Source organism: Caenorhabditis briggsae (genome assembly GCF_000004555.2).
Source record: "Caenorhabditis briggsae complete genome, chrIII, whole genome shotgun sequence".
Taxonomy (NCBI): Eukaryota; Metazoa; Nematoda; class Chromadorea; order Rhabditida; family Rhabditidae; genus Caenorhabditis; species Caenorhabditis briggsae.
The window spans coordinates 6,575,400-6,592,322 of NC_013490.2; the positions used below are offsets into that span (position 1 = coordinate 6,575,400).

The 16,923-nt window shown below is 39.5% G+C and overlaps 5 protein-coding genes across 5 annotated transcripts; 2 read left to right on the top strand and 3 right to left on the bottom strand.

Annotated features, from left to right (window-relative positions):
* Positions 1-2,152: 2,152 nt before the first annotated feature.
* Cbr-pqn-96 lies at positions 2,153-2,843 on the bottom strand (the record flags this gene model as incomplete). Its single annotated transcript, XM_002642124.1, has 3 exons — positions 2,153-2,389; positions 2,437-2,625; positions 2,673-2,843. 3 exons carry the CDS (start codon positions 2,841-2,843, stop codon positions 2,153-2,155), a joined length of 597 nt encoding a protein of 198 aa, XP_002642170.1.
* A 301-nt stretch (positions 2,844-3,144) lies between these two features.
* On the bottom strand, positions 3,145-4,506 carry CBG18134 (the record flags this gene model as incomplete). The annotated part of the gene is made up of 5 exons (XM_002642123.1): positions 3,145-3,239; positions 3,502-3,760; positions 3,807-4,177; positions 4,223-4,341; positions 4,394-4,506. The coding sequence occupies 5 exons, from the start codon at positions 4,504-4,506 to the stop codon at positions 3,145-3,147; spliced, it is 957 nt and encodes a 318-aa protein (XP_002642169.1).
* Positions 4,507-5,445: 939 nt separating this feature from the next.
* Positions 5,446-8,011, bottom strand: CBG18133 (the record flags this gene model as incomplete). Its single annotated transcript, XM_002642122.1, has 6 exons — positions 5,446-5,580; positions 5,629-6,577; positions 6,623-7,109; positions 7,154-7,481; positions 7,530-7,857; positions 7,905-8,011. The coding sequence occupies 6 exons, from the start codon at positions 8,009-8,011 to the stop codon at positions 5,446-5,448; spliced, it is 2,334 nt and encodes a 777-aa protein (XP_002642168.1).
* Positions 8,012-8,563: 552 nt separating this feature from the next.
* Positions 8,564-10,219, top strand: Cbr-rpn-3 (the record flags this gene model as incomplete). The annotated part of the gene is made up of 4 exons (XM_002642121.1): positions 8,564-8,678; positions 8,720-9,097; positions 9,147-9,874; positions 9,920-10,219. 4 exons carry the CDS (start codon positions 8,564-8,566, stop codon positions 10,217-10,219), a joined length of 1,521 nt encoding a protein of 506 aa, XP_002642167.1.
* A 1,083-nt stretch (positions 10,220-11,302) lies between these two features.
* On the top strand, positions 11,303-11,954 carry Cbr-mrpl-32 (the record flags this gene model as incomplete). The annotated part of the gene is made up of 3 exons (XM_045243913.1): positions 11,303-11,531; positions 11,580-11,758; positions 11,835-11,954. The coding sequence occupies 3 exons, from the start codon at positions 11,303-11,305 to the stop codon at positions 11,952-11,954; spliced, it is 528 nt and encodes a 175-aa protein (XP_045096394.1).
* Between the last annotated feature and the right edge of the window lie 4,969 nt (positions 11,955-16,923).

Genomic DNA, 16,923 nt, shown 5'->3' on the forward strand with positions numbered 1-16,923 from the left:
TTTCATAAAGGGGCGTGTCACTTTGCAACCTGCGGCGCGCCCACGTTTTATTGAATAGACAGTATAAGGAAGATATTATGATGAACATTTCAATAGTTAACAAATGTTTGATATCTTTTACAGGAATCGAGCTCATGGTTTGGATGGGCTCCTATTGGAGGATCTACGGTATCCATTTGAGAATTGAGACAAATTAAAGATTACAAACAGCATGAAGTGAACAACGTTGTCTGGAGACTTTTGGTTGACTCATATGTAGATGTTTTCAAAACTCTATTTTTGAAATATGAGCATCATTATTTTTAATTTTGTATAATTTTCGGTTTACAAAGCCTTCATGCTGGTCTGCAAGACCCTTATTACTCGGTTTCCCATGTAATCGGTTCTACAGTTTCTAGTCTAATTCCTTAGCGCCACGACGTGCCTTTCTCTCTGGACTTTGCCCCAAGAGTCATGAAATAACATTCTTACATGTGACATATTGGCTCTAAGAGATCAAGATAGAGATTCCCAATCCTCCAGTCCCTCTACAGTCTCTAAACCCTGAATCATCCCGAATTCCAATGACGATTCCCATCGCCCTCACGGCTGCAGAAGCTCTAGGCAGCGGCTCTCCAAGATCTACACCATCTCTTATTAAATTCCTCATTTTCCATTATCTGTTTGTCAGCATTTCTGTAACCCCGCCCCAAATTCCATTTATTCCACAAGTCGCCCTTTTCCCCTAAACCAAACCTAAGATTATAGAATAAACCTATTTCATATCCATGAACTCTTATTATGCTACTGCTGTAACATCCGACAAAACCTGCAATAGAGGAGCCCGCAAACTGTCCAGCTTGAGCTCAATTATCTCATTTCCTATGCAAGATATAAAAAAAGTGACAACTGACAAAAGATTTTTGATAGTATGATAAACATTTCATTCAGTAGACAACTTTTTATATGTTTTACAGGAACCAAGAAAAATTCACTCAATGGTTAAAGTTAGGAGCCCTTCTAGTACTGGTTTTACGGTACCATGGCATTCTTTCACAAAAAATTAAACTTGAAATTCCAGTAGAAAAGTCTTCAACTAGAAATCTGAATTTTTTCCTCATTTGGCACGTTCTCACAATCACGAGCTGTGATTGATGAGAACATGAAAATAATGAATTTCCTTTCCCATAGGAGCAGAAAATTTGTGACTGATACAACTTGAAAAAAAAAGCTTGCAATCAGAGAGAGGCAAAATTATAAAGATATCGTATTTCCTCTAATAGAAGGCCGGTGACCTCAGGCCAACCAAACCAACAACTTTGAGCTCAACTATCTCAATTCCTACGGAAGATATAAAAAAGGGGTAAACTGATAAATTGTTTATCATAATATTAGCAACATTTTATCAGTTGACCAGTTTTTATATCTTTCACAGAAGTCGAGGTAATTGAGCTCAAAGTGGACAATTTGGGTGATACGGGGAAGTAGCTAGAAAAATAAAATCGTTTCTCCAATTTCGCGGAAACTTTTTTTAAAAATAGAATATTAGACTATGTCTATTTTCCAATTGTATTCAAGATTTGTGTCCGTATAAGAATAATTTGAATATCATTGTGAGAGTAAGCTTTTCGTCTAGACGTTAAAGTTCAATTGCGAAGACATCAAAAAATAAATACTTGATTCTAGAAGATTCATTTTTAGTGACGTATATTCCAAAAGTGCGATCTTCCATACCTTGATTCACTTCACCGATTACCCAAATTCAACGTGTGACGAAAACAATTCAACCCAGTGAATCTGATGTAACTCATCTGCATGTCTCCCATTTCCTGCTCGTCTTTCCGTCTCAATACCCTTTCATCATCTGATCACATCGGATACACCTGGTCTCTTCTGCCCACCCACACCTTCTGTTTCTTCTCTTGCATGTACATAACATAATGAGATTTGGCAACAAATCCGCTGACAGACGGGAAAAAGCAGAAATGAATGGAGAGCAAATTGGGAGAGTAGAATTGAGGTGTGGGAACAGAGAGAAAGCGCTGAAGGATTTGTCCAAAGAATAAGCATCAGAATCAAGATTTATCACAGAAAACCGACTATGCAAAAGTATGGAGAAGGGGTTTGTATAATAAAATAAAGGTGGGGACGGGAAAGACAATAAATAAATATTTTACATTCCATATTGTTGTTGTTGTTGTTGTGGAGGAGGAGGAGCTCCAGCTCCAGGATACTGTTGACCGTACTGCTGTTGCTGCTGACTATACTGTGGCTGTTGTTGTTGCTGTGAATACGCCTGATACTGTTGCTGTTGTTGATACTGCTGAGCGTCTTGTTGTGGCGCCCCATATGGAGTGGCTCCGCCGTATGGATTTGCAGTTTGCGCTGGTGCACCATATCCGACATTTCCCTGAAACGATATGATAATCCAATAGGTTGTAATAGTTGAAAACTCACTGTGATTGAAGGATCAACAGGTCTCCGCCGCATATTGCTCAGTCGGTTTGGTGTGGCTCCAGCAGTTGAGAGCATTGGTGGAGGATCATTCCAGCCAGGTGTTACCGTTGGTGGAAGAGCAGTTTGATAGGATTCGCGTTCCAGTTGGGGAGATTGAATCTGTTGTGAAGATTGGAATTGTTGTGGTTGCTGAAATACATTATTTTTGAAGATGGCAATTCGTTGGGAATTCCCACTTGTCCCAACTGTTGTTGTTGTTGGTGCGGTTGGTACTGTTGTTGTGGTTGTGATGGCTGTTGACCGTACTGTTGTACAGGGGCCATTGGAACAGCACCTGATCCCATCATTGGCTGAGATGGCTGTTGAGGCAGGAACCCTTGTTGCTGTTGAGGATACGATTGGTACATTCTGAACAGGTCATAAAATTAGTGAAATGAACGGCAACGAAAACATAATGAATTACAAACGATATATTTTTGAGGAAAAAACCTCAAAGACGTTAACAAATAGACATGATGATAAAGAAAAATAAATATGTTTTGTTTTATTAAAAAGATTCTCGCTAACTGAAAAAAGGAGATGCGGAGAGAGAATACAAAAAGGATGAAAAGCGGTCGAGAACTAAATTGGAACAATTGCGACCACGTTCAGGTGTCATTATCGTTTTTCTATGTACAAACACTTCTTGTTCTTGTTCTGTATCTTCTCTCATTCGACGGCGGTCTCGAGGCGAATGAGACGGTTCGATTGTTCCGCGATCTCATGAATCGACACTCGTCCGCGTTGGTTAATGAATTTCGCAACTGAAAGAATAACATAAAATGATAACTACACATGGAGGTGCTTCGAAAGTTCCTAGAGATTTTCCAGAATATTTCAGCTAGATATATTGCTTTAAATCAATGTTTGTCATATTGTTTTTAAAAAAACGTTTCTAAAACTGTTGAAACATAAACGATCATCACTTAATTTATTTCTTTTTTGAAACCTGGTTGACATTAGTCATTTTGGCAAACGATTCGAATAATACAAAATGAAACATAAGAGGCTTTTAAAAATACAAACCTGCAGCAAATTCTTCATCGGAAATGTAGATGAACTTTCCTCGATCATCCATAACACCCTGAACGAGGCCTTCTTCAATAAAATGCTGCAGTCTGTTTACAGCTTCTTCTGATTTCAAACCGAAATGTGCAGATAGCTCGTCAATGTTCACAACCTTATTGCTTTTTACGTATTCAACAAAATCCCGAATCAAGTTTTCGGCTTCTTCACCTTCAATCGCATCAGTTCCCTCTTCTTCAATGGCAAACGATGCTTTCAACTGGAATGCATAAGTTGAGATTTGAAGAGAGCACCGAAAAGCTCACCGCTAAATACTCTTCATATTCCTTTCGTTCTTTCTCTTCTCGTTCCTTCTTCAGACGTTCTTCTTCAGCCTTCTCTTCAGCTGCTTCTTTGGCTTTTTCCTCATCTCGTTTCTTCTCTCGCTCTTCTTCACGTCGCTTACGTTCTTCTCTTTCCCAAAGTTCATACTCCCGCATCTGGCGTTTTTCTTCTTTTGCTGCTAGTTTAGCTGCCTTCCTTTTTCCAATCTTTTTACCATCAGCATCGTATTCAAATTGATCTTCACCTCCTTCCTCCATATCATCATCGTCATTCATCATGTGATTCACAAATCCATCTTCTGGCTCGTCACGATTCACACGACGCCTCGCATTACGACGCATACCTCCAGCCACTAAAAAATTGTGTTTTCTAAAAGACTTGAATGAAGCAATCTTACCATTCGCTCCTCTTCTATCGTCGGCTCCTTCATTCATAGCCAGCAACATTTCTGTTCTGTCTCGCGCAGCTTTCTCATCCCATTGCAGTTTCAAAAGACGCCAAATAATCAAAGTTAACCTGAAAATAGATTTTTAAAAGTACTTGTTCACAGTAAGAATCGAAAACTGACGCAAGAACAAGAACTCCGACTGATCCAATAAGAAGAGGATCCAAACCATCTCCCTTTGATCCACCAATACTATAGGAATTATCTGTAGATGATTTTCCCTGATTTTTGTCCATTTTTCTGAAAATTGGTTGTAACAGTTAAATTTATATTGGCCAGAAACAATGTTTCAGCTGAATCAAGAATAGAATTAGAGGCAAAAAAATGGACAAACAGAGAGCATAATTTATAGGGTGCAATAAAAAAAGGTAAATTGATTCTGAGTTTCGAGAGCATGAACTAATCAGCATTTTATGAATGAAAATGCATTTTTACAGCTTGAGTCAGTTAAAGCCTCCACGGTGTCCATGGCCGAACAGCCATAATGGTTAGGCCGCTGTTTTCTAGGCCAGCAGAGAGAATGCAATGTGATGGGCTATTTAACAGCACGATGTAAATTGTTTTAGAATCAAAAAACTACAAAACTTAACGTTCGCGATGTTTTCGGTCTAAAAAAAATGCATGTTGGACTTATCAAAAAATCACCTATAAAAACAGAAAAATCGATGATTTGTCTGTGAGAGAAAACACGATTTTTGATTCAGGATATTGAAAATTGTTTTATTGGTAGGTTTTGCTAGAAAAAATCTTCTCTCAAAAATTAGAATGGAAATTCTGAAAATATGCTACAGTGTAAACACCTCTGAAAAGTTTTCCCCGGAATTTGTCAGAACGAGCATCCGATTTGTAAAATAAAAACAAATTGAAATGATTCAGGTGCGAAAATAAACTTTATCGACTGAACTAATGGAAATAATTAAAAAATATAACAGGGAATTGGGTTGGGAAATAAATATAATATTTAAATTTTAAATAAAACAACCGGACCATAGTTGTCTAGTATGCGAGCGGATACAAAAGTGTTCGATTCGAGATCTTACTAGAGGGGATATTGAAATCGATAACACAATGGGAACACACACTAGGGATCACGAAAACGGATGGAGAAAAAGGGAACAGGGTTTTTATTCAAGCATTTGAGATGGCGGTTTGAAAAAAGTGATAAGTCGCGAGATCTAATCGACATCCATCTCTCCTGGCTGGGACTGTGGTTGATCTCCAGCAGCTGGTTGGGTATCTTCCTTCTTTGGTGGAGCTGGGGCAGCAGGTTTCTTCTTGTTGAGGATTGGGTTCACAATATTTTCGAAGGCCTGAAATTTGCAGATGATTATAAGACAATTGCTTGTTTAAGAACGTACATTTTTGTTTTGATTGATTTCCTCAGTGAATACGACTGGAGCATCAGTTTTTGAGCGGGTCTCTTGCTTGTGACGAGCCTCATCGAGCCACTTCTTCTTGTCTTCGATAGCATTGATCACCTTTTCCATTTCTTTACTATCGAGGTGAGCATAAGTTGGGCCACCATTGACGTAATCTTCGTAGGCTTTTCGTACACGAAGAATGGATTGATCGAAGGTATCGAAAGCTGGCTTTCTGGTTTCGAACTCACGATAGCGTTCCACCACTGGAGTGCCGACTGCCTTCAACTCATAGAGTCTCTTCTCGTAGACATCACGCTCGGTATCCTCTCCTTCATCGTAGAGCCAATCTTCCGTAGAAGTCAAAGCTGAACGGAACTCGTCAGCGGCTGCTGGAGTGATGAAATCGGCGTATTGCTCAGAAAGCTTGTCGCGCATTTCATAAACGTATTCCTCGAGTGAGTTCTTAGCGTCCGCCTTATCTTTTTCTCTGGCATCAGCGGCTTGCATACGAAGTTCAAGCTCGTGGAATTTTTGAACATCGTATTTAACTGGAATCGATTCGATCACCTCCAGATCCACAGGAATCAACTTGGTTTTCTTCACTGGTTCGAGTGGCTCAGCTGGCGGAGCGTCTGGATTGCCGTTTCCGTCCACTTCCATTGCTTCAGCGGGAACTTCCTCGACAATCTTTGGCTCGTACATAATGGCCGATGCAATTGTGAAAACACCATCTGGGTTGACGCGGACCTTGACTTTGACTTTTTGGTTAGCACCATCAGCACCTGGACGAGCACCATTAACTTTCCAGGAACCAATATGAACTTGGTTGTGGGGAACGACGTTTGGTTGAGCATAGTGAGCTTCGACTTGGAATGGTCCACTACGGAGAAGAGATACAAGCTTTGAGAATGGTACTTCGTCTCGTGGAGCGAAGACGTCATTTTCTCTGAAATGTGGAATATTTAGAACTGTTTGCAGATCATACACTTACCCTCCGTTGTCTCCTGGTCCGTTCCAGCTGAGACGAATACGGTACGGCTGCGAGTCCTTGATGGCGAACTCACGAACACGGAATGTTGGTGAAAGAATAGCGCACTGCATGGCAGCTCCACGAGCTACAGCCTCATCTTGATTCATCGTGGTTTTCGGTTCTTTTCCAAAAAGATCTTTAACGATTTGTCTGATCATTGGAATTCTCGAAGATCCTCCAACAATTTCAATTTCTTCGACATCTTCTGGCTTGATGGCAACATCTTCCGTGAACAAGTTGACAAGAACTTGCTTGATACGATTGAAGATTGGTGCTGCTAGTTCTTCGAACTCCTGACGCTGCATCTTTCCGGTGACATCCTTGTCTTCCATGAAGCATTCAATGTTGAGCGGAATTGGTGTTTGATTCGCAGACATCTGTTTCTTCACTCGCTCACACTCATCAAGAAGCCGAAGCCATGGTCGTGGAGAAGTGGAAGCGTCGATTCCTGGAATTGTATTATTGAGAAAGTTTATAATTGTTTTAACTTGCCGTATTTAGTCTTGAACTCCTTTCTGAAATGCTCACGAATGAGAGCGTCGAACCAGAGACCACCAGCTTCCAGATCGTAGGATGTGTTGACCATTTGCAACTTTCCGCGGTTGAAAGAAACCAATGAGGCTTGAGTTGACGAGTGCCCGATGTCGAGGAAGACAACATTACGTGGCTTGGCATCTTCTTCTGGGAGATCTTGCTTGTAAATACCGTATGCCAGAGCGATGGCTGTTGTTTCATTGATGATGCGGAGGGAGTTTAGCCCAGCATATTGAATTGCGGAGAAAACTGCACGTCTTTGGACATCGGTAAAGTAAGATGGAACCTGTAATGAAAACATTTTCTTCTAAAAATTTCATGTATTTAAACTCACCGCCAGGACACAGTCGGAAACTTTTTTCACATCCGTCAGCTGGGACTCAACGATTGTACGCAACTTGGTGAGCAGAGCTGCTAGAACTTGCTCTGGGGAGAAAGTATGTGGTTCTCCGAGATAGCTGACTTCGATTCCGATGTCATCATTTGGAAGTTGGACAACTTTGCAAGGAATAAATGGAATGAATCGTTGCGCAATCGGATCGCTGAACTTGCGCCCAACCAGATGCTTAAAATTGATAACGGTATTTTTGATATTTGTGTTGACCGCTTGACGAGCCGCTACTCCCATCGATCGGTCCTTTGGTCCAAAAGAAACGCAAGCTCTGAAAAACACATAATTTTATAAACAGATGCGACAAAATAAACTTACGGAGTGGCATGCAAGGAATAATCATTCGTGATAACCTCAATACCTCCTTGGCGTGCAACACCAATGTAGCAGTTGAGGTTACCGATATCGAATCCGAGAACCGACATTTTCTTGATAGCAAGAACGCTGAAATGAAGAAGTAGAGTGCTAAAATTGTCAAGAAGATAATTTTAAGCTGAGGATGACTTTATATACGCTACTGACACGATTTCTAGAAACTTCGAGAAAAAAAACGACAGAAGTGAGCAAGAAAGACGACAACAAACTTCGGAAAACGACCGAAAAGGGCGTGTCTTGAAGCCTTTCTCTCAAAATGGGTTTAAAGGAACACAGAATATTCGAGAAAAGTCTAGCAAATCGTGACGAGACCCAAGAAAATTTGGTGTGCGGTAGAGCGCAGCTGCGAATGCTGTTATTTTTCAAAAATCATCATTTTTCAAACAGAAAAACAATTGTTGGCTTTGGCTGAAGCCAATAGAACATTCATATGTGTTTTTCCTTGTTTTGCTAGTTTCGTTTCTGCTGTTCAAGTTTTCCGCTCCGACTAGATTCCGAATATTCTCATTATTGTCCTTTTTGCTCGAAGTGTGCCCTATTTGATGAATGAAATTCTATTTTTTTAAAAATGAATTGAAATATTGTGTTTCTTTTTCAGGAAGATGACTCCGAAAGCTGGTGAAACCGTTGTCGAAAAAATGGAAGTTGACGAAGTAAAGCCGGAGACTCAAGAGAAGAAAGAACCTGTAAAAGATCTTAATGCCATTGCAGTTGAAAGTAAAATTGTCATATTTTTCGTTTTGAAATTCTATTTTTAGGCATCAAAGAACAGCTGGCAGCACTAGATAAAGGCGAGGAGCATTTGGTAACCCGAGTGTTGCAAGTTCTACCAAAAACTCGGAAACAGCTGAACGACATCGTTTTACATAAACTCGTATCGGCGCATTTGAGCAGTGATTCTCAATTTGGCGAATCTCTTCTCAAATACTTGCACTACACTCCTCCACCAGCTGACACTGAAGTTCAGCCCATGGACACAACGACACCTAAATCGAAGTCACCAAAGAAAGCTATGAAGCCAGTGTATTCTTCACCAGAGTCTGATTGCTACGTGCGCCTTCTGGTATTGCTTCACCTTTATGCCCAAAAGAAGCATGCGGAGGCTCTCACTTTAGGCGAGCAACAGCTCACATTCAGTAAGTTTTTCAATAAGCTTGAACTGTTATTTATATTATAATTTTTCAGTTTACAATACTGACAAGAGGACACTTGATGGGCTTGCAGCCAAGACGCTCTATTTCCTTTGTGTTATCTATGAACGCGAGGGTCGTCTTTTTGACCTTCAGGGCTTCTTGAATTCTCGGCTTCGTACTGCAACTCTTCGTCATTTCAACGAGTCGCAAGCAGTTCTCATTTGTTGGCTTCTTCGTTGCTATTTGATCAACCATCAATATCAGTCTGCGGCTCATCTTGTCTCTAAAGTAGCCTTCCCAGAAAATGCATCCAACAATGACCTCGCTCGCTACATGTACTACCAAGGACGTATCAAGGCTCTTCAACTCGATTATAATTCAGCTGCCGGATACTTTCTCCAAGCCCAACGAAAAGCTCCTCAAGAAGGTGCTATCGGATTCAAGCAAGCTGTTCAAAAATGGGTTGTGGTTATCGGTCTGCTTCAAGGAGAAATTCCGGATCGCAGTGTATTCCGTCAGCCGATTTACCGTAAATGTTTGGCCCACTACTTGGATCTCAGTCGAGGTGTTCGTGATGGAGATGTTGCGCGTTTCAATCATAATTTGGAGCAGCACAAGGCAGAATTCGAGGCAGATGATACACTCACATTGATTGTTCGTCTTCGTCAAAACGTCATCAAAACCGCTATTAAGCAAATTTCCTTGGCATATTCAAGAATCTACATCAAAGATATTGCCAAAAAATTGTACATGACAAATGAGACGGAAACTGAATATATTGTTAGTTATATTAATCCTATTTAAGCCTGTAAAAAATATTTTTAGGTGGCTAAAGCTATCGCCGATGGAGCCATTGATGCAGTCATTACATCAGACGTTCGCGACGGACCAAGATACATGCAGAGTTCTGAGACTGCTGACATATACCGTACTTCAGAGCCACAAGCTCACTTCGATACTCGCATCCGTTATTGCCTCGAATTGCACAACCAAGCCGTAAAAGCGCTCAGATATCCACCCAAGAAGAAGATTGCTGTGGAAACTATCGAGCAAGCTCGTGAGCGAGAGCAACAAGAGTTGGAATTTGCCAAGGAGTTGGCTGATGAGGAAGAAGACGACTTCTAGATTCGGACTCATTTTTAATTTATTCTGAACAATGCAATGGAACGTGTCTGTATCCGTAAATAATTTTTGTGTATTTTATTGGATTTTCTCTGCGTGAGAACCCTTTCTTTTCACCCAACCCGAATGAATTTTTAACGGCTGGTCTATGAAATGTTATCTTACTGAAAAATGTTGTTTGGAGAAGGACAACTGATTCAAAAGTTACTTAAAGGGACCGTCCGCTAATTCCAAAATTTTTGAGATTTTTATATCAATCGATCCAGAATTTTGGTTCGGGAAGAAAATTCTCTTGGAGGATAGTCCGAAAATCACTCGTTCTTAAGATATATGTCAAAAAAATCAACGTAGAGGGTGCAGATTAGGGAGCTCGACAAGAGGCAGAATCCTTGAGGGTGCACGCAAATAAATGAATAAACACGTGAATTATTTTCCCTATTATTCTTCCTAATCTGCACCCTCTACGATTTTGATTTTTTGACCTGTTTTTGACATATATCTTGAGAACGAGTGATTTTCAGACTATCCTCCAAGAGAGTTTTCTTCCCGACCCAAAATTCTGGATCGATTGATATATGGCGTTTGCTAAGCGAGTGGGAGCGATTCCTTATGATATTCTGTTCCCTCCCACTTGACCTACAGGACTAGTCCGTCTGGTCATTTTACTTTTTATTTGTACAGGTCCCATTTCTTGCCAAATTATTCTCTATCGATTTCCCCATGCATTGCAAATAAAAATATATTATTATAAAAATCTCAAAAATTTTAAAATTAGCGGACGCCCCCTTTAACTACTAATGTGAAGAATGCATATCTTCATCACTGTACACACTCTGATTTTATAGTCTGGGTCCCAGGCTCTGGGAATTATCGAAGGGACTTTGGATAAAATGTCGTAAAGTTAAGCGTCTTGTACGTAGAAAAACTTTTATCATAAGTGCAAACCACGCATTATACTTTACGCGCAAGAGCTAGGACTTTTCTCAAACTATTCTCCATAAAACAATTTTCTATGCATTAATTTAAATACTAAATTAGTTAATTTTGAACTCCTAACTTCGTAAAGTCTCGATTATCGTTTTCAGAATGAATGAAGCTCGAGCACGGATTCTAATAAACCTGAGACAGACTATAGACCCACTGTTGCGAATTTTCGGTGGTGGTTCGCAACACCCGCCATCTATGGGATTCGTATTCGATGTAGCCGGACAGCAGATACCAATTCAGAAGACGTCGTTAACCTATGGTAGCGTTGGTAAGATGATCGAAGACTTTAGCATTGTTTTTGGAGTTCCAAAGTATCGCACCAGCAAGCGTAAGTTGTTTTCAGTACAGTTTGTGGGGAAAATTTATATATTTTCAGCTAAGAAGGTCACTCGCAAGTTCTCATTCACTCGTCTTCTTCAACCTATTGATAATCTAGTTACGTGTCCAACTTGCTCAAACATTCATCCGTCAGATACCATCTGTAATGCCTGTTACGCAAAAATTCATGCACTGACTACGGAGATCAAGAAGAAGATGATGAATTACAATCCATATGTTGGAGAGAAGCAAGACAAAGAGGCAAGTTTTCGTTTAAAAAAACTAATGATTCAGTTTTTTTTTTCTATTTTAGGTGTTTGTCAGGTTTAAAGGAGAGCCAGAGGCACCAGCTGCAGTTGTGAAAGGGAAACGTGTTCTGGAGATCGACAGTGAACGACCGACGTGGTTCAAAAAGTTGACACTAAAAGAATAGATTTTTGTTCTCAAAGTAGTTTAGCAGTTCCTTCTCAATTGTTTTTATTTGTTATCTTTTTCATTAAAATAATGAAACGAAGCTTGTTCCCTTTTTCATACTGTTTCTTCTTCTTCATCAATTTCAAGAATTTTGTAACCAGAACCTTTGCGTGTTGTAGGTGTGAAACAGATGCATCGAATTCTTTTCTGAGTTCCTCTCCGGTTACTCTTGGTCCTAAGTAGGGGTATGACACTTGTTGACATTTCTCTTTTCTAATGTGCTCTTGTCACGATCATGCTCGCGCACAAGGGGAGTCAAGCGTAGTTGTGAAGCTGTTTCTCTGCGTGATTTCCAAGAAGAGTAAAACACTTTAGATCAGTTTCGACGATTGGGTTACATGGAGTGAGGGAGCACAGGCTATGGTATTTTTCGGAAATCGGAATGATCACTCAACTGAAAATTTAGAACACTCCGGTCGAAGAAAGCAATTGAGATTGGATGACATGGAATTGAAATTGAAAGATTAATATAATTCAATTAACACAAGATTAAGTTTACAAAAGGTTTTTCAATATAAATTAATGTCATTTATTGTTCTGAAACATAGAATTCGGAGGAGAAACGCCGATGGTCTTGGCCGAAGATCCCACAACGACAGCTACCGTAACCTGAAAATATTATTATTTTCCAAATTTATCTTCTCGATTTTGACTGCTTTTTGTCGAGTTTTCTGCATGGAGATCTTTTTCGGAACATCAAGTAAACTCGCTAGAACGCTAGTTTTTAAAAGAGACGTCGGTCTCGACACGAAAGCTTCAAATTGAACTGCTTTTGGGCTGCATTCCATCAGGAAAAAAACGCGGGAAACAATTTATTCTAACATTTAAACGTTCCGGAAAAATCACCGTTTATAGTTAAAAAAACTATTTCAATTGTATTGTGTTAGTGGCATTAGCCCTTCAGTCAATTCAAATAAATTATAAAAATGCATAATGCCTTCTCTCGACAGTCAAACGATCATTCCGGACCCCTCTCAAAAATCTTAGCTCTTCGAAATACTCTTCTTCTTCGTCTTTTTCTTCTCGATTCCTTTCTCCTTTGCTTCGATGCTCCGTTCGTATCTTACCGCACATTGAGACTGATCGCCGAATTGCGTGACAAAAGCAGTTCGATCTTTTCTCTGAGTCTCTCAACTCGTCACACACTCTCTCCGCTTCTGAGGTTAATGATGAATGCATTTTGTACCAGTCACATCTCACTTTCTACTGAACTTGTGAAGTTGGAAGACAAGAAATTGATTCGAAAAAAATACCATGAATTCTAAGTATTTTGTGTATTTGAGGTCCCAGGACCGAATGGATACGGTACCAAGGAAGAGGGAATGCACTTTGAAAAATATAAAAGAACACTCTAGAGCACCCATGTATATATTTATCTTCTCAAGAAGTCCCAAAATCTCACCCGTGAGTTGTTCAGAAGTCATGGATATACCCCTCTCATCGTCAGAGCCAATGTGACTATGAATATTGGGTTTCACCAGCAGCACCATCCTCCATCACCACAAATCCAAAACGACTCTTTCTTCTACCCCACATTTTAAGGCTTCTTCTTCTTTTTGCCTATCTCTCCTTTTACTTTACTCTCGGAGAAGGAGAAGCCTCTTCCTTCCTTTTCTAATGAGTGAGGAGGAGGAGGGATGAGGTTGAGGATTATCCTTTCATCAAACCATATGAGTTTTCTTAAGAAGACATCCTGGAGAAATCGATGGCAGAAGACCTCTTACCGTAGTCGTGGGTACATGAAAGCAGGTAATTGGGCGGATTACGAGAGAGGCGGCATGTCTTGTTCATGACGAATGGTTCTCAGATTGATTCAGATCTATTATTTGCGGGAAATGAGGCCACCTGGAAGACGTAATGGCAAAACAGTTTTTTAAAGAATATTGAAAATAGAAAAAAGGAATGGCAACCGTATCTCTAATAGAAGCCAACTCTATACGTGCACTTTGAGCTCAGTTATCTCGGCTCCTAGGCAAGATATCAATACTTTGTCAACTGAATGTTAGTGATGTTATGAAAAAGATTTTGTCAGTTCACTACTTTTCGATATCTTTTATAAAAACCGAGATGTTTAGGTTCAAAGTTAAGAGGTCGACAGCCGAACGTGTCGGCGGCAAGCGCAAGCTTGTCAACTTCGAGGTCATTTATCTTAGTTCCTTCAACAGATAATAAAACTATTTCAACTGTTAAAATGTTTGTGATATTATGAAGAACATTTTATCAGTCGACCAATTTTTGATATCTGTCACAGGAATCGAGATAATTAAGCTCAAAGGGCACGTCTAGGTTGCGATTCTATTAGAGGAGAGAATACGGTAATCAGAATCTGGGTATGATCTGGAACCAAGTGACCCAAGTGATCACTTCTTGATAAGCTCACTATCAGTTTTTTGAAAAATTCAAAAAATTCAGTCTCCCAAAATCCGATGTTCACAAAGAGTACCGTTATCAAATTAGTGTAGATGGTTGACGATTTACACTTTAAGAAGTACCGATGATTCGTTTTCATTCTTCTCATATTTCCCCATTTATCAACCTTTCAGACACCTTTCCAAATGAAGTTCTTCTAGAAGAATCCAAAAACATCTTCTACCGCTCCGCCCACTGCTCCTTCTTCTTCTACCAGTAGCCGTGCTGAGTAACCCAAGAAGCCCCACCCCTCGCGCATCGTCGGAGGGGAGCAACAACTCTTCTAGTCCCGAGCTTCCAACTCTTTAAACTTCTCATTGTCTTTAGTTTTGAACTTTTTCTTTATTTCCATTTCCACTCAAAACGAGCCAAAGAAAGCAAAGAAGAAGAATAAAAAGAAAAAAGAAGAATACGTTGGCGGCGGGTCCTTTTTCGCTTCTTCCTATTCATGAACCCCAAACCTCCGTAGGTAACCCAGGTGATCGTCTTTCTCGGGCAGGGCCAACAATGAGTCCTTCTTTCCGGAGTGAAGAGTGAGAAGAGCACGATTGATGAGCTTCATTTTTGAAAAAGTGTTTCCTTTTTCGGACACGAGAGACAAGATTTATTCACGACCGAGTTCTGAAGAGCTTGTCTTTTTTATGTATCCCAAAGAGGTTATGGTAATATTTTTATAGTCTCGGACTTCTTGGACTAATGTTTTTCAAAAATTAGAATGAATATTTTTGAATTGCATTGATGGTCATTCGTCAAAAAAGATGGTTGATCTTCTATAGATCTGTCTTATTTTTAATCATAGAAATATATTGTTCTTCTTAAAATTGAAATTAATTTTATCAATTGTCACCAACGATGAAGGCCCGGTCTAATTCTGTCAGGTCTGATAATTTGTGAGAAGGTCTCCAGATTACAGTATCAGTACTGGAAAATTGAGAATTGAATCTTCGAATTTCCGAATTTCAAAATTTATGTAAGACATTTGAAAGAAGAAATTTCGAATATAAATTTCCGAGTTTATGAATTTCTCAATTTCTCGATTTCCTAAATTCTGATATTTTTTCTAAATTCCACAATTCCAAACATTCAGATATAATTTCACATTTTTTCGAAGTTTCAAACTTTTTGAAAAGAAACTCAATTGAAAAAAATACTTGATTTGTTTCCTGATTCTCCTATTTCAGAAACTTTATAGTAAAAAACGAAAAAGCCCAATCATCTTGCCCATCACTCTATTGAAAACTTTTCTTAAACGCAAATTCGAAAGCAATGGTCATCACATTAGTTACAATATGTTACTGTCTATAAAGTTGACCCCTTTGGTACGACATGGAACCACCTAGAAAGGCTGTTCCCAACTCCAGGCACCGCCGTCCCAAAAGAATTCCATTCCGAATCACTTCACCCATCTGAAAACATGTGTTTCTCTTTCTCAATTCTTCTCCACGTCTCGATTTGAAGTACAGTAGTGGCCCCTCTAAATGTACGGCTTCTTCATCCCAAATCCGGTTACTTCTCCAAATACCTAAAAGGCTTCAGTTGTTATAAGGTTTCCATTTTCCAGGAGTGCTGTTCAATGAGCACATTTGCACTTTATCCATCCTGTCTTATTTCAAAAAAGGGGGATGCGAACGGGGGATGAAGTGTGTGTCTGTATTTGGGTTAAGAAAGAGAAAATGCACTTGTTATCACCTCAAAAAAACAATGATGGGAGGAGGTTCATCGTCTCAAGTGGGTTTGTTTACCCGAGCAATGCACTTCATTTCTGTTCGTTTTTGGGTTCTAGACCCGGGAAAAAGGGGGGGGGGATTGGAATTCGATTATATTTTGAAGAGTTCTCTCAGGAGATCCAAAGTTTTGTAGTCTGACAAGTTAAAGTACCGTATTTCCTGTAATAGAAGCCGACTCAACTTTGAGCTCAATTATCTCGATTTCTGTGAAAGATATAAGAGCCTGTGATTTTCAAAAAAATATTTTTTCGTTTCTTGTTGTTGAAATCTAAAAGTTTTTGTACCCCATCCACTTTATTTGTTTCAAGCAATATGCGGTTAGAAAAATGGACAAATAGTACAAATTTTCAGCTCGGGCTTTTTCACTGCAAACTTGAAGATTGTAAAATAAGATAACGTCAAAAAACAAATGACACGATTTATTTAAAAATATGACCTGATTATTGGGGGAAAAACAAACGTGGAATGAAAGTACAGAAAATTGAGATATGAAATTCTGGACTTTTGAAGGAGAAGAGAACGTGGAAAACTAATGAAAAGTAAAAAGTACAGAAAATCCTCGATGAAAATTCTGGACTTTCCAAAAAAAGAATAAACGTGAGAAAAAACGTGACACTGAAAATTTTTCGGGATGGGGATTCAGTTAATGAGTGTGAATAGTTTCTGGACTTTAAAAAATGAGTTGGATTGCTCGCCAAAAGTGTCTACAAATCTCAAGGAATTTCGCTTTTCGTGCATTGGTTAGTTGCCCAATCTTCCGGTTCAGTTTGTCAATTTTCTTTATTATTAAAG